This window comes from Calonectris borealis, chromosome 4 (assembly GCF_964195595.1).
Source record: "Calonectris borealis chromosome 4, bCalBor7.hap1.2, whole genome shotgun sequence".
NCBI classification, from domain to species: Eukaryota; Metazoa; Chordata; class Aves; order Procellariiformes; family Procellariidae; genus Calonectris; species Calonectris borealis.
In genome coordinates, this window is record NC_134315.1 from 45,633,090 (window position 1) to 45,657,503 (window position 24,414).

Below are 24,414 nucleotides of genomic sequence, written 5' to 3' on the forward strand. Positions count from 1 at the left end.
GAGTCCTCAGTTCTACATGTCCTGGAGTGTCACTGCTTCAGACAGATATATGCTCTTTATGGGATCTTCAGCCTAGATCTCTGCCTGAGTGTATCCACCTTTTCTTTGCTCAGATGGAGACTGTGCATGTTAATGACCCACGTATGACTGAAGTTCTTGAGAGGCATTATATACAGCCTGCACTTACCTTCTGGCTGCTGCTGTTAAAATGTCAGCAGTGCCCCGGCTACTGGTTTATAGCAACCCTGAGGTATGCCTGCACTTTCCTTTCTCACATCGAGGACTGCAGTTACAATACAGTTGAGCCGAGCTCCTGGAAATACAGCATAAACATCAGCCTCAGTGCTGGATTCTGAAACCTTCCCAGGAGGCTCATTCTGCAAAAAATGTTACAATCATTGATTATGTGCTGCAATTAACATGGTTCCTCACTTGAGACTTATCCACAACGTGACAGTGTCACCATGCGAGGGGTATGCCTGAAGGTAAGAATGTAAGAGACTGTAACTCCTTACATTTGAAAAATTAATCTGGAGCCTTGGAAGAGTTAGGGCACTTCTGTTTTCCAAGAAATCCAAACTCCTAATACAGCTGCAGGGTTTATCAGGGTATTTTTAAAGTGCTGTTTAAGTTTATGTGGGTAACTTCTCTCAGACTTACGTAACGACTTCCAAACTCACTAGGTTTTATGGCTATTGAAGTGAATCTTCTGCAGCAGTGCTTTTTGTGAGTGAGAGCAAGGTATTTCAGGATCATGAGAAAAGTGAATGGAAAACATTTTCCTTTTTATGAATTTGTTCAGCAAACAGTAAACTATCCTCCTATTAGCTGGTAGTCGTTTGCAGAGCTACTCATGCCAGCTGCGTAAAAAAAGAGTGTGGTTCCTGGAAACTGGAGTTTTCAAAAGAAGCAGAAGAGCTGGCCAAGGCAACAGCCACCATCTTTCCAGCTCTGCATCTCACTATGGAGATTTTTTCTTTATTTTCAGGGGTCCATTTTCCTTCCAGCTCCCTGGAGTACCCCGTTGCTCTGTACGAACCTGCAGAAATGCCTTTCTTTTTCCATGGGTCATACAGGATGGTGAACCGCTTGGCTGGGATGAATCAGAAAAATACCCTCAAGGACCACAGTGACAGCTGTATTTTCTTGAGGTTTGATACTTTATTGACTTAATTTACTTTTAAAATAGTTTCTTATTGCTTCTAGCTGAAAAAAAAAATAGCAACAACAGCAACTTGACAATTCTTATTAATCCAGTCATCGCTCTTCGTGATAAATACAGACCAGAAGCTAGCTGTACTGGTTTAAAAAGCCAAACCTGAACTTTGTAACTTGCTCCTGATACTTAAAATTGCCCCCTCGTCCACTTTCCAAGAAAGCTTCTATTTCCATCTTTAGTTTGGCCACAAGATGGCAATAACTTGCAGACACAATGCTGAAACAGCCAGACAGCGACTTGAAACTGTCTCCCTTCCTGAGCTTTTCCCTGCGCTCTCCCTCCTCCTTTTTTGTTTCAATATTTAATTGCATTTATTTCGGAATTACTAGGCAACCCACCCCCAGATGTGTAATTTAAAGGTGAAGTGCTTGCAGTGAGATTTTCAGGATCTGCTCACCAGAGCACCATCATGTGATACTGGGATAAGGTGGAGTTCGGCTTTAAGGGGGAGTCTCCAGCCTTCCTCACCAATCTTTAGGATCTCAGCTGGAGGAATACCAGAGGATTCTTCCCCCCTTCCTTACTCCTTCTTCTCCATCCAGCCTCCTGAGACAGCCCCTGAGCAGATCAAAGACGGGCAGAGCAGTTGCAAGGTGAGTTTCCCCTGCGGTTTCTTTCCCATGACCGTGGGTGGTTGTGTACTGGTTGGGCTGGTGTTTGCTTGCTCTCTTAGGTGCAGATGACAAAATCCCAGGGAGGGGCAGGCGCCAGGTTGGACTTGCGAGTGGCTGGGTGAGCCATCAGCTTGGGCTGACACTGTTTTGTGCTTCCTTTCAAAGAGCTGCAATAGTTTTTACAGTGTATTTCCAGTCACCTCACAGCACAGTATTTCACCCTTTCTGTCTGTCGGCGCTAAACTTTTGACCAAAATCCTGGAGAGTCGGAAGGGTATGTGTGGTGGGGGAGACTGTGCAATCACCCGGAGGGGACTGCAGAGCGGTGGGCTCTCCCCACCCCACGCCAGCACCCAGAATGGGAATGGATCTCCCTCCTGGCTTGGGAGCTGGTGGGGTAGGGGACAGGAAACAGTGCAGCTGTCCAGGAGATGCAACTTCATCCCCTCCTGATGTCTGGTCCATTTTGGAGTGGTGGGCAGGGAGGAAGGACTCCTTGTCACTTGCCAGCAGTGCTGTGTTTCTGAGCTGGTTCCCAACCGTGCTCATAGGTTGCATCTCTGCTATGGGGAGAGGCGAGGGAAGAGGGAGTAGTGGCATTTTCTGGTTTTGAGTTTGATATTTAACAAATAAGCAAGAGCAGAGCTTAGCTAAGGGAGAAGAAAAACCAAGAGCCTGAAACGTAGGCCACCTTATTGCTGGGTGCAGTGAGGTCCCAGCTGGTGAGAAAACCTGTCCAGTTCTCTCCTTGCAGGACATGGCTCCTTGCCCACTCTGCTCCTGCCATCGTCCCGTCAAGTCCTAGGGCTGGACTGCCCACCTCGTGCTGCACAGGTGACAGTGGATTAAATCCAGACATTGATTTTCAGGCTGGGCTGAAGTCATATGTTGGAAATTGAGGAGTCCTGACTCTCCGCATCACCCGCCCGCTTGCGCTTTGGGTAAAGCACCTCCTTCTGGCTCTGGCTGAAGCGATGCTTCAAGAGGCCTGGGGGGGTGGGAGGTTCTTTATTAGACCCTAAAACAGACTTTTGTGGATTAGGGAGACCTGATAAATTTAGTTAGCAGAGACAGCAGGTCTGAGAGATAATGCTCAGGTGCATACCTAACTAGCTTCAAAATCAGAATAGCCAAACCTCAGACAGGGAAGCCTTTTGTCCAAAGCCACTGATGTTAACTTTGACAGTAAAATGTCACTCGGAGGCAAGCTATATCACCTGTCGTGGTTTCATGTAGCCATGTGGTGATTATAAAGAGCCAGCAGAGCCAGCTGAGGTGAGCTCATGAGGCCGGTGGCAAGACATGGTGTTGGCATGGTCATCCTTTTGCTGACCCTCAGGAGGAGCCGGAGCTGCAAGCCCAGCCCTTGCACGCTGGCTCTGCCCCAGTGGGGAGTCAGCCCCAGCTCTGGTCCCCACCACGCGGCTGGTTAAAAGAGTGTCTGCTACCAGTAACAGACAAAGACGATTCTGCTCTGGAGGCTTAGATGGCACTGAGATTTATACCAAATATCATTCAAGACCAAAAGCTTACCCATTCAGGGTAATTTTTAATGAAGTGCCTGTTAGTGGGCAATGTTTTTACAGCTTTTGTGATAAGTGCCATATGGAGCTGGGTTTGAAACTCACTTGTGTGAATTTTAAGTGGCATTACCATCATCTAAGGTTAAGTGAGCAATAAATTTAGCTCATGGGAGAGTGGGCAGAGGGAAAGTTCCCGATTCGGTGCGGATGCCACCAATGGCAAGTTGGAGTAAAGATGTGTCAGGTTATTTGATTTCTTTCTTCCTTTTTTTTTTTTCACCTCCTGAACACATATGCCTGAGTTTCTCTGATTTTAAAATCCAAGGCTTTGCAAAGGGGTGGTTATTTAGGCATGCCTATTTGTGTCACATGGGAAAAGAAATTTTCTGCAGTGTTTAATTTTTGCTATTTTTTGTCTTTCGTCTTGTTTTGTTCTTTGCTGCACAGCCCTGCTAGCTGAGATTAAGGTGTTTAGGGTTCCTGATTTGCCTTTGACTCGGTGCCAGTGCTGCTGTGGGCTCAACATCAAGTGTATGTATTAGGTGAAGAAGAATGCAGTAATTTTTTGAGTGATTTTTCCGCCCCTCACATTAGTCAGATGGGGTTCCCCGCCCCCCCTCCCCCCCGCCTTATGCGATGGCTGGATATAATTCCACTTAGAGCAGCTTGAGAAAGCAGACCTTTGCAGATTAAACTTGTAAAAAGGAGATGTAAAACATCGAGTAAAGGTGGTGGAAGACCGAAATTGCTTCTCAGCCCGTTATTTCGTGTAACTTGTGCCGGCGGAAAAGGGCCGGGAAGGGGTCGCGCCCCCCGCTTGCAGAACTGCAGACCTCCTGCCTTTCTTCCCCCGGACTGCAGCCCCCGCTCCCGCCTCGGGCCAGACTTCGTCCTCCGGCGGGGGTTGGTAATCCCCCCCCGCGGGGAGAGCGGCGGCGCCGCGGAGCCCGCCCGCCGCGGGTAGGCCAGCCCGGACCCCTCCGCTGTCCCGCCGCCCCGCCGCCGCCCCACCGCCCCTCCGCGCCGGGGGGGCGGGCGCGGGGGTGTCGGGGCGGGCGGAGTGCCCGGGGGTGACCGGCCCTGCTCCTTCCCTTCTCCCCAGGTGGTGCGAGGGGATGCGGCGCCGAGGAGCGGGCTCGGCCGAGGGTCTCCGGGCGGGCTGACGGGCGCCTGCGGAAGCCCGGCGGCGGTGCGGATGGCGGCGGCGGCGGCGGCGGCGGCGGCGGCGGCGGCTGTGAACGTCGTACAGCGGGCTGGAAACAAGATGAATACGTCGGTTTTCGCCCCCCTGGGAAATATTTCCGGCCGCCTGAATTTTTCGGAGAAGAACTCGCAGATATTGCAGTTTGAGGATGAGGATTGCCATGTGCCTCTGGCCATGGTCTTCACTTTGGCCTTGGCTTACGGGACTGTGATAATTCTGGGAGTCTCCGGGAATCTGGCCTTGATTGTCATTATTTTAAAGCAAAAGGAGATGCGCAATGTTACCAACATCCTCATTGTCAACCTGTCCTTTTCTGATCTTCTAGTGACCATCATGTGTCTTCCCTTTACCTTTGTGTATACTTTAATGGACCACTGGATTTTTGGGGAGGCCATGTGCAAACTGAATCCGTTCGTGCAATGTGCCTCAATCACCGTCTCGGTCTTTTCTTTAGTCCTCATTGCTATCGAACGCCATCAGCTGATCATCAATCCCCGTGGCTGGAGACCAAACAACAGACATGCCTATCTGGGGATTGCCGCCATATGGATTTTAGCCACAGCTTCCTCTTTGCCTTTCCTGATCTACCACGTGTTAACGGATGAACCCTTCAGAAACATAACATTCGATGAATATAAGGACAAATACGTGTGTTTGGATCTGTTCCCCTTGGACACCGCCAGGCTTTCTTATACCACGACGCTTTTGGTGATTCAGTACTTTGGACCGCTTTGTTTTATATTTATTTGCTACTTAAAGGTAAGAGAATCCCTTTGCGATATGTACTTCTTTCTGCCTGGTGTTTGTTTATCCTTGCAAAGATGATGGTTGTAGGTTAAATTATCCCACGTTTCTCTTTGTTGAATTTCCTGCAGATATACATACGATTAAAAAAAAGGAACAACATGATGGACAAGATGAGAGACAGCAAGTACAGATCCTCTGAAACCAAAAGGATCAACATCATGCTGATCTCAATAGTGGTCGCATTTGCAGTTTGCTGGCTGCCTCTCACCATCTTCAATATCGTGTTTGATTGGAATCACGAAATTCTGCCTGTCGCTACCTGCAGCCACAACCTTTTGTTCCTGATTTGCCACCTCACCGCCATGATCTCCACCTGCGTGAACCCCATCTTCTATGGGTTTCTCAATAAGAACTTCCAAAGGGACTTGCAGTTTTTATTTCATTTTTGTCATTTCCGCTCCCGTGAGGAGGATTATGAGACTATAGCCATGTCCACCATGCACACAGATGTTTCAAAAACCTCTTTAAAGCAGGCAAGCCCAGTCGCATTTAAAAAAATTAATAGTGATGATGATGACAAAATATAAAGAAGTAATAAAAATTCTACACCAAACTGGTGGAAGTGTGATCGCAGGTGAAATATGTCCAAGGACAAGCACAATTACATAACAAATACAAAATGGGTAATGTTTTTCTTCTTTTTCCAAGGAACTTTGATTGTTGTCACTTTGAAATCATACACTGTGCATTTTTGCCCCTTTTCCTGCTTTAATGTTCGCAGCAGTTATATCTGAATCTTATTATAAGGCATAGTTGGACCTGCTACTACCTATGGTTTTCATCAGCTGTCTTTTGTTCTGTTTTCTTTGTGCAGTCATGTGCTTTAGCACAAAGATATATTTATTGATTTTTTTCAGAGAAGTATTTTTCAGAAGCATCTATCTAAGACCATTAGAAACAATATGAACCGCAGGGAGGCTGTCACTACAGAGGACACCCATCCTAGCGTGAATTAGGACATCAAAGAGTTCTTCTTCTTCTTCTTCTTCTTCTTCTTCTTCTTCTTCTTCTTCTTCTTCTAATCTGGCTTTTAATCGATGTTAAAATCCTGTAAAATCAGCGTAGGCACGCAGAAAATTATTCTGTGAAACCTGTAGAATATGTTAAATGGGGACACGCATTTGTCTCATTCATAGAGGCAATTCAGGCTGCAATCACTTAGGTTCAAAGACAGGATTAAGAGTGAAATTCTGTTCTCATTTACGAGAATAAAACCCTACAGTAATTCCACAAAGCACAATGGGATAACTCTGATGTTTCACCACAGCAAATGAAAGCACAAATGGGTCTTCAGTCCCAACTGATTGTAGCTGATTTTAATAATCCAGGCTTTTTAATTTAAAAAACCCAAACCCCATTTTCATCTGCCAGCACTGACAGGAGTTAGTGTTGCTGGGATGAAATGTACTGCCTGTCCCAAGCCTATGAACCATGTAAATTCTCCTTGAGACCTGTGTCCAGAATCTAAAGGGAGGTGGGACTGTTCACTGTCTGTACAAGGTGCAATTCCATCCTTGCAGGTGACAGTGAAAATTAAAAAAATAAGCTTTAGCTACCTGAGTCTTTCATAATCATTAGTGCTGATCTATATAAATTATGTATAGCCTCATAATATTCTGTGTTCAGATGCAATGGTATAAACGTGGATTGTCTCCAAGACGATGGATGGTTTAATCAAGATCTGCAAAATTTAAAAGGAGGATATGGATATAGTTTGGGTGTAATTGGTATGTTTAGCTTCCAAACTCGCAGTTCCAGAGTTGGTTGCAGTGTGGAAATATTTGCCAAATATACACAATAGAGCTCTGTGTGTTACTGCGTAAAATATATATCCTCTAATTACACAAAATATACATGACTAGATCCCCAGCTGAGGGAAACCCACATAACTTGACTGCTGTAAATGAAACTACAACAATAGCCAGCTGAGGTTCTGTGTCATACAGTGTACTTTGCTGTATAATCAATGCCTTTTTGAATAATCAGCTTTTAAAAATACAATATAGACCCTACTTTCTTTTAGCAAGGTCACTTTAAACCACTCTGGCAGAGAAGAGGGTCTTTAAAATGCATATAAATGTAAATGTAGCATAAATGGAAGTCTGACCTGATATCTTTCTGAGCAAAAAGATCTCAGGATGTCATGGTGAATTTAATATATTCTAAGTTTGACGTGGATAAATGCCTAAGAAATGAAAGTATTTAAAAGTCAAAACCTGTGCCTTGTGCTGTCTTAAAAATAGTGTAGAATATTAAAGTAGCAATGTGTTCTTGCTCATTATAATTCCATGTATTTCTCTACTGGCAGATAATTTAATTAAAAAGGAGGTTTCTGTGGTTGAGAGCAGAGAGGGAATGTGGAAAATTGATTATAAGACAGAACTTTCTTTCAGAGCTTTGCCTTTTTGTATTTTATGAGATTTCCCTTTTCTTTGTGGTTGTCTATGGAGTGTGTTGCTAATAATTTGACAAGAGTCTCCTGAAATTATTCCCCTGTCACTTTATGATAATTTTCATATGCTAAGGGGTGTGTATTTTCACAAAGAGATACAATGTAGAAACCCAGCCATGTTTTTCTATTAAGAATGTCACAGTGGGTTCTTCCCATTAGAAAAAAAATCCCAGTGAATTTTATGGTTTTTCCCATTTTTGGAAAAAGCACTTTCTTCCAATCCAGTGGAAGAAGAAAACAGAATTATTTGAGAAAGTTTCCAGTTAGTTCACTGGAAATTTTTGATCAGGCTGAATTAGGTGTTTATACAGAGTAGGTGTTGGAGCAACTTCAGAGGAACCTGCTGGTGCACAGAGATCTAATACTGGTGTGTCCTAAGATTCGGAGGTCTCCAGTGGGATAGCAACAAAATTCCTCCTATGTCAACCTTTCTCCTGCTTGAGGTACTGTCTCAAATCATACAGCCCATCTGATACCGTCTCATGCTGTCTCCAGAGAATGCCTGTCAGGTGTTTTTTGCCTACCAACGCCTGATAAACAAGGTCAAGTGTAAGTAGGAGCATTCCTTCGGCTCGTCCGCGTTAAGCTCAGGAGCCACTTTCCCGCTGCTCTGCTGTCCCAGAATCGGGCTTCTCTCATACGTGTCCTCACTTCCCTGCAAGAAGCCTTTCTGAGCCCTTGCCGAGGACGCAGGCTAGCACATCGTCATACGAATGGCAGAGGGGATGCTGCCTGAAACGACAGTGGAAATGAACACAGTGTAAAGAGTGTTCAGCAGGAAAAGGCATTTGGAGACTTTCAGAAGCAAAATCATTGCTCTTCTGAAGAATTTGTTACGAGGACAAAGATAAAAGTAGTCTCTCCGAGGTGCTGACCTGACACCTGCAGGGTGTCAGTGACATCTACTGAGAGCAGTATTTTTGTCTTTGGTTTCATGACTTGACACCGGAGCCCGCAAAAGCCGCTGGAGACTTTCCCCTCCTGACACCTGGCTACAACACTAATCCTCTTTTACACTTTCAGAGCTCCAGCATGGCTTCTCATCCTCTATATGCTAAATTTCTTTACGGGGTAAGCTGTCGGGTTTCATGTTTCTCTATCATTTCTCAGTCATTCTGGTTTGATATTTGTTCCTCCTATGTGCTGTTTTGTCAAACGCCCCACACTTCAGCACATGCTGATTCCTATCCCAAAAGCCTGAAGGTCCTTCTTATTCTTTCAGACCGGTAGAAAAGTTTTACTGACAGAAAAACAGAACAGTGAGGGATCTATAATGTATCTTACTATTTATGTGCAATACATTTCATGTCAAATCTACAGCCTTAAATGACAAATGTAACTATTTAATAAACATTAATATCTGCTTCATTTGTAAGTTATTTTATCACCTTAAACTGCACTTTTATTCACCACACCACAGACATTTAAAGCTTCTGCATAATCTAAATACACCAGCATATTTGTATGTCATCTTAATAAATACTTCTGAATTCCCATATTGCTTTTTTTCAACATCTCTCTTGGTTGTGTCATTGTCACTATGTATGGTAATCCACAACTTTCACGTCTTCATTAAAAAAAAAGGATAATAATAAAGGAAGCAATTAATTGACAATAATACCTGCTTTTGAAAATAACACCAGACTAGGAAAAAACTGGATGTTTAGAAAAAAACAAAATCAGCCCTGTTTTTTCCACCTCATAAAGAAATCAGATTTAAACCAGGAAAAGGAGTTAACATGACAAGTCCCCCCAGGTCACTTGAGCTGATGCTGACTGCATCTCATCACTGATGAAGGTGTGAAGGGCTCAGGGTTCATATATTCTGACTCTGCTGTCTTGCAGTACAGTACCAGCAATTATTAATGGATCCTAAAAGCAAAATTTGACACTGATTCATATTCAGACTGTAAATCAGCACATGTTTAAATCGAGGCCTGTTCATCAACTTCTGATTCTGAACTCAGGAAAATGTTCTGAGATCAATGAAACTGGAGAATTTGCTTAAAGTTGATTATTTGCCTAGGCACTCTACTGAATAAGAGTGTACTGCTAGCTGGTAGCTCACACTCCTTCCTAAAAATCAGATTTTGGATTTCAGCTTATTATAATGTCGTGGTTTAATATACAAAATGAGTGATGCACAATGCAATTGCTCACCACCCACCCTGACCAATAACCAAGTAGCGATCGCTCCTTCCTGGATCACGCCTACCCTTCATATACTGAGCATGACGTCACATGGTATGGAATACCCCATTAGCCAGCTGGGCTGGCTGTCCTGATTATGTTCCCTCCCATCTTGTGCACCTAGCTCAGTCAGTAGGCACGGGAGCTGTCCTTGGACTAGGAGGGCACTTAGCAACAACTGAAAACATCAGTGTGTTATCAACATTCTCCTCATACTAAATCCAAAACACAGCACTAGGAAGAAATTTAACCCTATCCCAGCCGAAACCAGGACATATAGAAATAAATTAATGGCATATAGTTTTTCTCTGGATTTTTCTTTGGCTTTTCTCTGGAGTCCAGTGCCTGACAATGCTTCAGTTTAAGGCTTTGCTTCCTAATTCCTTGGATCAAAGAATTTACCAAGCCAATGCATAGAGAATGAAGACAATAAGGAAACTCGTTTTTCTCTTATTTTTAAAGCATATGTAACAGTAGGAGACATGAGCTTAAATAAAACCTCTGTCTGCAACACATTAAATTCATTTAGCTGAGGAGAAAGGGTGGAGAAATAATAATTATAACCAAATGATAAGTTTTGTTGACAGCCATTTCTCAGCTGAAGGATATATACAACTCTATGCTCTACTATGTCGTCTTCATTCCTGTGTTATTTGATATGTGGTATCTGCCTCCCTGAGTCATTACTAAATACCCAAGTCATTACTAAAGTTGATGTGAAAGAAAATTCTTTTCTTCTACCCATATTTTGCAGAATTTAAAATGTTTGAGGATTACATGTAAGAGGAAAAAATATGACCAGCTTTAGTCTCCTTACACTTTAATTTACCTGTGGCCAGAAATAACTTCTATTCAACACTTCTGCCCATGCAAAACAGTGTTAATCGTCCAACTGAAGTTGATATTTCAAAGATTAAGGAGAGCATTCACAACAGCTAACTTCAGCTGGAGGATGGTAGTTTTCCTAGCCTCCTCCAGTGGCAACCCAAGGGCACTCACACCTGCTCTACTGTAGGTGCTACGCATCTACCAAAATGTCTTTCTTTCCATTATCTATGCATACTGCTAAGGGTCGGCCAGCTGCCAGGGCCGGCACTAGGCCTAGTGACTACTGCCTCCCTTCCTCCGTCTTCCATGGTGCCTCTGCTGTCACTTCATACTTCATACCCTTGGTAGCTGGTTTCTGAGGAAGTCACAGGAATTTGTACCCTGATTTTGTAAAGTGCCCCAGTGTATGGTAAAATTCAACTCTGTTCAGGACAGTGCTTTAAATAGTTTCCTCCATTAAAATTCTCTTCCAGCAAGTTTCTGGTAGGCAATTTCTCAAAATTTGCCCTCTATATAAGTACATAATTTACAAAGCCCATGTAATGGAATTATGTCCATATAGAACATCCGGCTCATTGCAGCAAAGCTGACAGCACAGTGTGTCTTGTGTTTTCCAAAGATCTGGGTGGATGATCTGGTTATCTGACATGGATCAGGCTTAGTCACATGAGATTTGCACCAGGTGCAAACGTGTTTGAGGCTGCTGCACATGGGAGGCTCTGCACGGTTAACTAACTTGCCACAAGTTATGCAAAATTTAAGATATACAGGGAAATAGACAGACAGAGTTTGGAAAAGAGCAAAAAAGCAGACGATCTAGATGAAGCCTTGATGCATTCTGTCAGATATACACAAAAAGACTCAAAGGGAGACTCAGACATTTATTCATTTTTGCGGCCAACAGACTGACACATAAATGTTTTTTTGCGCAAAGCGGTGGCCAAAAAAAGATGTGTGATAAATAGGTTCTCTGCTCCTGTTTTCGGAAGAGGGATATGGATCTTTAAAAATTACTCTGAAACTGTATTTTAAGATTCTTCACCTTAGATTAATCTAGATCTCTTTTTGAGATGAAGGAAACAAAATGTTTTTGGCACAATCGAAAAATAACAGCTTTTCATCGCACCCACCCACTGCACATGAGTCCATTTGCTTTCGCTTCGGCACATCATGGAGAATGTTTGCTTATGGCAGGAGGAGTAACCTGATCAACAAAGCTCTCCTTGTCTTTCTTGGTTTGTGTTCACAGTGATACTGTGCTGCTGTTTTTCACTTTGCAATCTTTTTTTTTTTCCCCCACAAGCTATGACATTTTTATTATGCCATTTATATTGTTTCTTAATAAAAGCTCCCTGTGAAAAGATGTTCTTGAGAGATCCTATTCAATGTGTGCTTGAATATATGGATGAAAGGCCATACAGGATTTGTAGAAATTTGACTGGCAATATGATGATGTTTCAGGGGGTAGAGAAGGAGAAAATATATTTGTTGCATACTGTCATTCAGCCCTTTTAATTTAAAGCTTTTGTTAAAATTTTAATTCATGTAAACTAAATGTCAGCTAAGTCTACGTATCTAGTGTTTCCACTTGGTGTCCAGCCTCCGGAGACATCCAGCTAGTAGGAGACACTGAGTAACACAACTTGTTTCCTTACCTATGGCCTTCATGATTGCCTATAAGCTTCTCATTGTTTGTGATATACTTGAAAATATATACGCAAAAGTGTACACGACTTTCTCTTTAAGACTAGTAAATGTTGTACATTTAAGAGATTTAACAGATAGGACTGGAATATCTTTTCTGATTTTTTCCATTAACGTTTGAGGCTCTTCAATTAGGCCTTGATTATAATTTTGGGCACAGGGGTAGTCCCCTGGATGTCAGTTACCTTGTTCATGTGCTTATAATTAGACAGGTGCTAAAGTAAGAGCCGTAAAGCCTGACCTAAAATACTCCAAGGCCAATGGAAAGCCTCCCATTGTCTTCAGTGAGTTTTGAGTAAGGTCCTTGCTGCAAGTGACACCAAGGTGCGATACATGTCTGAATATCTGCTTCCTAGAGAGGGCAGCAGGCCATAAAAAGTGACATTTTTCTATCTGTGTGGATTCAGCAGAGACACAACTCCACAGTCTTCCATGTCAGTCCAAGGGACATACCAAAAAATCGTCTTCAGCTGGTACTTATAGTAAAGTCATCCTCTTAAGTTCTTCTGTGAGTTTTACTCTGATGCATTTTATTGACATAGTTACAAGTTTAATGCATCTGCCAAGCTGTCTGGCTTACTGATTTAAACCAATTTGCTTCACAGAAAATTGAAGAGGGCACTAGCAATTCTGCATGTAGTTTTGGCTCTCGACAGGTATACATATTTATAGATTTCCACTACTAAAAGTGTGCGATTTGTTTATAATTATTATTACTGCTGCTTTTTTCACTTAAAAAATGATCAAAAACGATCACAAAAAATGATCACTAACACCCGGACAGCATAGTTTACATTTAGAATTCACTCCAGGCAGAAGGGAATCTCAGCCTGCAGCAGGGGCTGTGGATTTATCTGGTAATGGTGCTCCTATAGCAGGAACATCAGCAGTCATGAATAAAACCATTGCAAATAGTTGCTTACAAAAGGATGTCTTCAGAATTAGGTAAGGACACCTTTAAGTCAACATACAGAAACTTGAATTCAAATACTAATGTTTTTGTGCTGGAAATTATGCATTCAGATAAGCCAGTGACTTCATGACATTATAAAGCCTGAGCCTGGTCTCACTCGTACCAGTGCAATGCTGCCGTAACATCTCTGACGTTGTTCAGAAGATTATGGTGTAGATGCAGCAGGTAAATCAGATCAGTCCGTGAAGGCTGTCAGACTGTTTTTTTAGGCCCATAGATTTTGTATTACCTAGGATCAGGATAGCATACTGAATATTTAACCCTGCTATTCCTTAAGGAAATTATGTACCTTGGCTGCTTGTTCTCCCTTCCTTTCCTGGGCTTTTGAATTCTTTGATAATTTTCATTCAGACCTGACAGATTTGCCAAAGCTTTTTGAGGCTGAAATGGTATTAGATAAACTGAGTACCTGTTCTTTAAATAAGGTTGTTCTTTTAAGCAGGACATACAGGTTAGAGGTGTTATCATCTGAAGTATGATATGCTACACAGTAAAATATAGGTATACATGTTTAATATCACTTAACATATTAAAATACTAACTTTAAGTGAATTTTATATATTTATAAATAAGCTCTAAACCTTTAGCAGTTCGTATGTTCAGGGCATGTTTCTGGACGGAACGAACCAAGCTGCGCCGGTTGTGCAGCTGTGCTGGCTGTGCAGCTGGTGCTGGTAATACGGTTTTGGTTTCAGTGACCATGGGACCCTGTCTGAGGACCAACATCTGCTTGGGAGAGATGGGATACACCCCACTAAGTGAGGCAAAGGCATCTTTGCCAGCAGGATGGCTGACCTGGTAAGACGGGCTTTAAACTGGCAGTGGTGTGGGATGGAGAGTATTACCAGCAGCCTGTGGGGGAGTGATGGACAGGGCTGACAGGCAAAGGGCCTGAGGTGGTGTGAATGAAGGCAAAGAGAAAACCAACAAAACAGAGCTTAAAAAAGGTTTCCTCAAGCACTTGCAGGGAAGCAAGGAAGTGCCTACAAGACACCAATTTGGGAAAAACCCCCAGACCCTTTCCAGGAAATCGGCATGCCAGAATGCGTCTCTGAAATGCCCGTAACACTAATGTGTGCAGCATTAGGGAATAAACGTGAGTAAGTAGAGATCTATGTGCGGTTGCAGGGCTATGATCTTGTTGGGATCATGGAGATGTGGTGGGATGGCTTCCACGACTGGAGTGTTGCAATGGAGAGATACAGGCTCTTTAGGAAGGACAGGACAGGAAGATGGGGAGGTGGAGTTGCCCTTCATGTGAGAGAGCAGTTGGAGTGCATGGAGCCCTTCTGAAGATGGATGAGGAGCCAACTGAGAGCTTATGGGTGAGGATTAAAGAACAAACCAGTATGGATGACACCGTAGTGGGTGTCTGCTACAGGCTGCCTGATCAGGAAAACAGTAGATGAGGCCTTCTACAGACAGCTAAGCCCTGATCCTCGTGGTAGGCTTTAACCAACCCCATACCTGCAGGGCATAAGCAATCCAGGAGGTTCCTGGAGAGCACTGATGACAACCCAAGTGATAGAGGAGCCAATGAAAAGACATGCTCTGCTGGACTTCATACTTGCAAACAAGGAAGAGCTTGTCAGGGATGTGAAGATCGAAGGCAGCCTTGGCTGCAGCGATGGTGGAGTTCAGGATCCTAAAAGGGGGGAGCAGGGCAAAAAGCAAGATCACAACCCTGGCCTTCAGGAGAGCAGACTTGGGCCTCTTCAGGGATCTGCCGGAAAGAGTCCCATAGGATAAGGCTCTGGAGGGAAGAGGGCGCCATGCAAGCTTGTTGATACTCAAGGATCGTCTCTTCCAAGCTTGAGAACAGTCCATACCAATGAGCAGGATGTCAAGCAAAGAAGCCAGGAGGCCTGCATGGATGAACAAAACTCAAACATAAAAAGTAAGTATACAGAAGGGGGAAGCAGTGACAGGTAACATGGGAGGAATATAGAGACACTGCTTGAGCATACAAAGACAGGGTTAGGAAAGCCAAAGCCCAACTGGAGCTGAATCTGGTGAGGGAACAAGGAAACAAGAAAGGCAGCAAGAAGGGCAACAGGAAGGGCTTCTATAAGTACATAAGCAGCAAAAGGCAGACTAGGGAATATGTGGGTCTGCTGCTAAATGGGGCAGGGGCTCAGTGACACAGGACATTGAAAAGGCTGAGGTACTGACTGCTTTCTTCCCTCAGTCTTTATTTATGCGACCAGCCTTCAGAAGTCCCAGGCCCTGGAGACCAGGAGGAAAGGCATACCCTTGGTGGAAGAGGATCATGTTAGGGAATACTTAAGCAAACTAGACATACATAAGTCCATTGGCCCTGATGGGATGCAGACGTACCTCATTCCCTGAGAAGGTGATTGAACAACTAATCCTGGAAACCATTTCCAGGCTCATGAAGGACAGGAGGGTGATCAGGAGTAGTCAGCATGGATTCTCAAAAGGGAAGTCATGCTTAACCAACCTGATAACCTTCTACGATGAAGGTTATCTTACCAAGCCATCTACTGGCTTGGTAGATGAGGGGATAGCAGTGGATATTGTCTACCTTGACGTCAGTAAGGCTGTTGACACTGTCTCCCATAACACGCTTATAGAGAAGCTGATGAAGTATGGGCTGGATAAGCAGGCAGTAAGGTGGATTGAAAACTGGTTGAATGGTCAGGCCCAGCGGGTGATGATCAGTGGCTCTTTTCAGTGGTGCCCAGTGGCAGGACCAGAGGCAATGGGACTGAAACATAGGAGATTTCCTCTGAACATCAGGAAACACTTTTTTACTGCGAGAGTGACTGAGCACTGGAACAGGTTGCCCAGAGAGGTTGTGGAGTCTTTCTCCTTAGAGATATTCAAAACCCATCTGGATATGGTCCTGGACAACCAACTCCAGGTGGCCCTGTTTGAGCAGGGGGGGTTGGACTAGATGACTTCCAGAGGTCCCTTCTAACTTCAACCATTCTGTGATTCTGTGAACGACAGCATCAGAAATTTATCCACACAACAGAGCTTCTTGTCTCTTCAAGTAAAGCACTCAGAGAAGCTGCTTTTATCTCCAAACTATGAATTACTGTGTGTTTCTAAAACGTATCTATTGGCAATCATGTTTACTAAGCTGTAGTTACTGTTAGCTTTCCACTTATTTTACTCCAGTGTTATAACACCACCAGAGAAAATGTTCTCAAATGTCAATTCTTCAGGCATCTTGAAAAACACAATCTGATTTCACTAATCCCTTAAAAGACACTGGACTCTGAAAAAGCCTTTTTAGTTACTTTGTAAATATTTCAATGCTAACACATTAAGTGATGTATTGCTTTTACTAATCCATTAAGCAAGATGCAAGTAACCTTTCATGCAGAGGTATTGCCACTTACTTCACTCTGATATCCAAATTTGGTGTAATAAACTCTTAGATAGACCTGTTAAACTAGGTTTGATTTATATACTCACTGTTACAAAAGCACTGAATAGAAGAGTAACCTGGTACAGTTGTGCCCTTACAAGTTTGGGGAAGGTTGGGAGCTGTGCAGGTAAAAGCATTTTTATTAGTGCCTGAGTAAGGAAAAGAATAAAAAACTCGCTCTTGCCTGCTATGTTTGGCAGCAGCCAGCTGGCCAGCATTATCTGGGCAATGAGTATGCTCTTATGTCTGAGCCAAGCAGGGCAACATGGGGAGGAGGACCATGGGGTCCAAGAGTTATGGACCACCATGAAGAGTTGTGGAATTGCAGTGTTAGTCTGCATGGGAATATGAGGGGAGAGCTGAGGCAAACTTGGTGGGCCGAGGAGCAGATACAGGGCATAGAGACATGGAATCCAAATTTTATTAATCTCATTATTTAGAATAACCTGTGGTAGGAAATTATCAGTTTCTAGGCCAAGCTATGTACATGTGTTTGTCACAGTTTTTGTTTTGGGCATTTTTTTTTTTAAATAAAGCTCACAATTATTTGAATAGTAAAATCTAGTTTAGCACAGTTCCTATGTTAGAAAGAGAACTTGTCAGTGAAGGTGCTGATAGCACAAATTATTCTTTTGCAACTCTGAAGCCAGATGAATTTGAAAGAGTTGTGATTGCTCTAATATACCTTGCTTTCGTGGTATATTATATGTTTTTTTAAAAAGCTACAGACGAAGCAGTGTTTCTGATTAATATATATGCGCAATACTACTAGCTGCATAATAAAGACACAAGTGTAATTCATACATTTTTACTAAAAATTCATGCTAGCCCTGTCGCACTGGATATTGCCGTTTGATTTCTTGCATGGTTTTCTTAGAAATGCGGCATTGTTTGTACAATGACTATGATTGCAGCTTGGCAAAAAAAAAGAGCAAAACAAAACCTCTTTGCTCAGAAGGTATATTTTTACATGATTTCTTATACCTCCCCTGTCTCCATCAAACACCTCTCCAACTTGTGTTTTTAGTTCAGGGTAGCAGAGAGAGAGTTCTGACAACTTTAAAAACCTCACTGAAGACCTCCACCCTCACTGACCCAATATGAAAGCTACGCTGCTTTTTCAGTGCTCTCTGAATGCAGATACCTGCTAGCAGCAGTATTTAGACCTCAAACTACTCTGCTACTGTGCCCTAGTAGTTAGTCAGAATTCAAGAGCAGATAGGACTGCTTTAATTAGAAAGAAACCGAGATAAACATATTCTTTGTGCAACGCTTGTTTAGAAACATCTTATACATGGTACTGTTTCCTGAACAACAGGAAACTTTTTGTAAGACAAGTTCCAAGTGAGCCTGGGTTTAAGAAGTTCTGTCTCTGTTTCTTTTCAGTGTTGTTTGTGACTCTTTACACTGAGCCTCTCTATTCCTGTTGCAAGCAGCCAATATTGCAATCACAGAAATTATGATCACGCAGACCTCTCATAGGTATGGTTCAGGATTAAGCAATCCCTCTCTCCACCTTCCTCTCTTCCCACGCCTACACATCGCAATCACTTGTCACACTGAAGGGTAAACTAAGCTGCGGCATAGATCCAGCTTCATAACAATAAACCTATCAATAAAGAAGGGATTTGAATGAAGAAATTTGTCCAATTTATCACCTCGTTACACAAACACTTGTTCTGGTGTGAAGGGCAGAGTTTAATGGGGGGAATGAGTGAATGACTAAGGATGGGAATGCACAGCGCTTAGGCTGGCTTGGCCACGTAAAGATGCTAGTTAAACTGTGCCCTAAAGTTGTAATAAGGAAAATACTTGTTAATCCATCAGTGTTAGCTCTCTCCTGCTATGAGGTCGATTATTTTGGGTGGCAACCATCATGGGAACAGCTGTTTTTGCCAAGCGAAAAGACTTGATTGGACCTTGTCTAGAGCCTCGAGCGCTTACTGCTTTAAATCAGTCTGCGCTTATCTTTTGATTTAAGCCTTGCGTGCTGACAACCATTATTGCCTTTCCATATAGAACCACCTTTCATGCACTATACTGTAGAAGCTGTTAGCTCTGTTGCAAGAAACATAATAATCATGGAAGCACACATTTTCCAGTAAACTCTACAGCCATGTTCAGCGATCCATGGTGTGGGTCTCTGGATTGGAAATGCTGGTATTTCTGTGATTTTTCTTTCTTCACCTGGAAACTACGTGGAAGAAACAGATTGCTGCAGGGCTACATCCAACAAATAAAGAAAGAGTTACGCCCTTGAGTCTGCAGAATTGTATTCAGGAAAATAAAGTGGTCAAGATTCTGTCTGAGGAATAGCCTAAGTAATGTCACTAGCCCTGATATTTGAGCTTTCTCCAAATATATTCTGGTATGCAAGTAGGTTCAAACTGTCTTGCTTAAATCAGCGTGGGATACTTTTACCAGCAATTACTGTGCTGAACCACTATGAACTCCAATTTTCAGCTCACTTTCAAAGTTCTAACTTAGAGGGAATTGCCCTGATTTAGCTAAGCTTGACCTATGAAATCATACATGACTCAGCCTGTCTCCCTTGTAAAGTGCTCAGAGACTAAGATATGTGATACTAATAAACAGAGAGACTATTTCTAAGTGTGAATTTATTTTCTATGCTCACTGAGGCTGGTTTGTATCACATATTTAAGTTTGAACAGCAGCATTTTCTTAAAAGAGAGAAATTGTTTTAACCGAGTTTCAGTCCAGTTCCTAAGACATAGATGTGCACATTATATTAATACCCAATGCTGAGATCTTTTAACTGACTGCATTAGCAAATAATTGCAGGGGCATATATCTGGATTAGACATTACAACTTTTGCACGGAAATGTGTAATAAATGCATACAGATCCATTGTTAGATGGATTGGAAAGATTGCTTTGAATAGAAGAAGAGTGACTGAAATAAAAATCTAGAGGTTTTTAGAATACTGTTACTTCTTGACTGTTCAGAAGTTTCGCAGTAAAATAGAACTTGATTTTGACGCAGAGTGTTCTGTCACATACTTGAAAACGCATTTCTAAAAAGAACCCTCGATGGCCTGCTATTTTAAGCAGCATCCTTTTTCTCAGTAAGTTGTTCTTGTTCATAAGACTGATAAAATCTAAGAGATCAAAATGGAGTTCCTCTCTGGGTTCAGCACAGGTTTTACCAGAGGAAAGAGTAGTAGGAGTTGCTGATTTTGCTTTATGTCCCTTGCCTATTGGTATTGTGCTAACATTGGCGTACTCCCAGGTGTTCTCCTTTTCTTCTGTGGAGTTTGTCCCATCGTTTTCCTTCTGTTCTGTTCCTCTTTTAAAAATAATTTCCTTTTTCTGCCCAGCCCTTCAAATGGTCATACTAGCTCTCTCACTTACAACATACAAAGAATTTGATGGCCAGTTTTTTAAAATTTAAGATAGATTTAATGACGGTCATGGAAGGTAACAATGTATGAAATAAACCCAGCACAGTATTACAATAACTTTTTAAGAGAAGAGATTGATCAGTATTTTCCAGAAGGAATTTAGCTTTTTGCAGTATCAGGACTTTGGGTTCTTTGTTCTTATTTTGTTCTTTCTTTATTTAACAGTAATTACAGTATCTACAGAGTCCATTTAAGTTTTACTGTGGTCAGCAGGTATACTGAGAAAGCTAACCCAGAAACACTAAAGGCTTAATTTTCAGAGACACAACAAAGACTTAGACACCTAACTCTCATTAAAAGGCAGTATCTCATGCATTTGAAATTCTTTTTGCTACATAAACATAGCAGGGATGAAGATAAAGAAGCAGAAAGTAACCTGTCCAATGTAATTAGAAAAGATCTTGGAATCTGTATTTATCCCTATTAGTCTCTAACCCTGAACTATTTTGACTACTGTACTTGTGACAGCTTAACAGAGGCCAATGACCAAAATGCCATACATGGGATAATCATCCAGCTGCCTTTCCCCAAGATCTTCCCTATGTTTTTTGCATTAGTATTAACATGGCATAACCCACATAGTCACGAGCATGGAGAACTGTAGTAAAATAAAACAGCATGAACTGCAATCAGTTCCTTCAATTTCTTAAGCAGATGTTAATCGCTAAAAACCTTGTTGAGGTGCCATGTATGTCTGTAGAAGCATAAAACCTTTTGACAACTCAAAATGGTATAGCTTGTCTAGTAAGAGGTGCGGTGGCGTTTACCTCCAGCTCTGTACATTGCCTGTATTTGGGACCATTTGTGCTGCAAATATGTCTCAGATAATTTAGGTAACAGCTGCTACATTTGTCTTGTGTAACCTGGGGGATTAAGATAACCAGCCTACAAACACTGTCAATACACAAAACAGCTGACCCATTTCTATACCCATGCTGTCTGTTCCCCAATATCCCCTTCCCCCAAACCCTTCAAATAGAAATAAAACCTCCTTTACATTTCCGATGTGGTAACTTGATGTAGGATCAGCACAATTGTCATCACTAGCCATTCATATCAACGTCTTAGGTTTTTCCCTGCTGATCCTTTCTGGCAACTTTTTAGAATTGCGTTGAATTTATCATTTGTGATACTAGGAGTTTTAAATATAATACTTTTGGTATTATATTTAGGTTACATTTGATTGACTCAGTATCAGATATCAAGGGCCTGCTGTGGAGCCTACAAAAATCCATAGGAAAACAGACTTCATTGCAATATGAGATGTGCATTCTTTACCTTGTTGAACATTAATGTTGTTGCTGCATATGAGCTGTGCTCCATGACACATCCCACGTTTTTTCGTGTCCTGATCATTTCAGGAAACCTGCTCAGAATTTTTTGACTCCCTTTCAATGACAATTAGGGCATGGCACTGCAGATTCCTGGATTCAGGTTTTTGGAAGAAATCTTGGGCTGCCCTCCTCTATAGAAAACTGGAAATGATTAATCCTCTGGGAAAGATAAGAGATAATCTCTTCTGCTATAAAAACTGCTTAAGAGACTAGCTTTTTATTGTTTCTCGCAGGTTTTACTATCTTGCAGGTTTTTTTGTTTTTTGTTTTTTTTTTTGTGAGGGGCCTGTTCATCATCTAAGTGTATGTATTCCCAGAGCACTGCTAGTAGCCATGTTGGCAGGATGCTGTTCTTGAATTAATCATCTCAGCTTGGTTAGAAACAGTTCAAATTTGTCTGAGATAAGGCACTGTGATATTTATACACGTTCCTGTGTTGCAGCACTGACAACACGCACATTAGATACCTTAAAGTTAGCATGAATAATTCAAAGCAACCTGTAACATAAGGCATAAGCTAATATTCTTAATATTGTGAAGACCAAAGAAACTATTGTAGTGAGTACTGGATAATACAAGTGGTTTTCTTACAGCCTAGTAAGTAAATGTAATTATAGCCCTGAAATCCTGCCAGCCTGTCTGCTAGTTCTTGAAGTAGTACAGGCGGTACAATGAGAAGCAAGCCTTCAAAATATGATGGAGGTAACAGGCTGACAACTGGAAGGGTCAAGATGGGAGCTCTCTCCATACACAGGTGATTTATGCTATCTTGATCTGATAGACAGAATAGTTCTCCAAGGGACAGGGTATCCATACAGGCAGCCTGCCTTTGAAGTAATGGCTCTTATAGAAAAGCTGTCTACATGAAGCTGGAGTTGACAAAGTTTTGTAGCTGAAAGAAATACTTTTAAATCCAAGTAAGATGAGTGAGGTCAATCTGCCAGGGTAAGCACTGAACCCATAAAGTCCCGTCATGACAATTCAATGCAAAATAAGGCAAAAAAAATCAATGAAGGTGGCTATCAATAAGAAACTGATAGAACAATGAGGATAAGAAGAAAAGTAGCTTTGGTAACAAACTTTCTGATTTAGTGCCAATGTCCTTTTTGACTATGGGTTAGAGGGAGAAACAACATTTGCAGCTATCTCCCTGCAGGCACCAGATAGCTAATAGAGGCAACAGAGCTTGCAAATCCTTTGGTAAAAATCCAGTGTGGTGAATGGATGAGGAAAACGTGTAATAGCTGCATTAGACATTGAAATTGGTGTTGAAATAATAACAGATCTTTTTTTTCAGGATCAAACAGAAAAAAATCAGGGCAATACATGGTTTGGACCATGTGAGAATTCCAGTTTTGGATTTTATTCAACAAAAAAACCCAAAAGTAAAAGATCTTTATACTGTTCAGGGTTATTTAACCTTTTAAAACATGTTTTTCTCTTAACCTTGATAAATTTTTCATGAAAAATTTGTGAAACAAGAAAATTACATTCTGTTTTTAAATGTTCAAAATGAGTTGTTTCAGCTTTTTTCAAATAAAACATTATATTTTGATAAGACCATGAAATTAAGCGCTAAAAAGGCATTTAAAATCCTCTCCTCCCCCCAGAAAAAACATATTGATTGAATGAAGCCAAATTTTGTCAATAACATTGTTCCAAATAAATGACATTTTTGGTGGTTTTGTTACTTTATAAAGATGCACTGATAGCACTAATCCAGTTCTTACCCACTCTCATAACAGCCTAGATGTTATATGTAACTTCACAATAAATTACAACCCTTTTAGTGTAAATGAAAACCATTTGTATTCTTTCATAATTCTTCTTTGTGAATTATCCTGCACTCCATGTTTGTGGGTGCTAAAATATTATTGTATTATTATAGAAATTGTTTGTGAAACATAAAACTTTAAATAGCTGGGTATCCTGTTAGCATCCAGTATCATCTGAATAATGGCATGGAACTATAAAGTCCCGTTATGACAATTCTATGAAGAACGGAACAGGTGAATTAGAAAAGGATACAGAATGTCTGCACTGTAACTTTTCACCTCCTCTTCCTACAGGAGGTGGCAACTCAAGAAAAAAACAGCATAACCAGAAGCACTGCAAAGGAGAAATAATAGAGAAGCTTGGGAGCATGACTTTTAGACCACATGCATCTTAGACTCCGTAATAATGTTTGTTGCTTTAAAAATAAGTTTGCAAGTTGCCTAAGATCAAGATGACTTCAGAAAATCAGAAAAAAATTGTGATATATCTTCATCTTCCAAATGTTTCTAGAAATCTTTTTAAAAAAATAAGATGAAAACTAGAGGAAGTCATGAATCCCCTGCAAATGACAGTTCTCTTTTCAGTAAGCTAACTCCTATCTTCATACATTTTTCCACAGTAATTCTCACCACATGCAATTCACAATCTTTTCTGTGATTTTTCACAAAAAAAACAAAGTACAGTATCTACTGTACTTATTCTGTAGTACTATGTATTAGAATGTTTATACGAGGAAGAATAAGCTGAGAGATGTGTGGGTGATAGCTTTGTTAATGTAGAAAGACTAAGCTTGAGAAATAAGCTCTAGTCACTATGGCAATGAACTTAAACTTGCCACGTGCCATTGTAAGGTTTTTAAAATTCAATTTCTCTTTCTTTCTTTCTTTTTTTCAAATGTAACATACAAACAATGAAGGAACAAGTGAGTGTTGATTTACAGCCCAATTCTGCAAACCACATCAAGCTTAATG

General features: G+C 41.6%; 1 protein-coding gene across 1 annotated transcript; it reads left to right on the top strand.

Moving 5' to 3' along the window:
• The first annotated feature begins 4,620 nt into the window (after positions 1-4,620).
• Positions 4,621-5,894, top strand: NPY1R (neuropeptide Y receptor Y1). The gene is made up of 2 exons (XM_075150577.1): positions 4,621-5,319; positions 5,436-5,894. Exons 1-2 carry the CDS (start codon positions 4,621-4,623, stop codon positions 5,892-5,894), a joined length of 1,158 nt encoding a protein of 385 aa, XP_075006678.1.
• Positions 5,895-24,414: the final 18,520 nt, after the last annotated feature.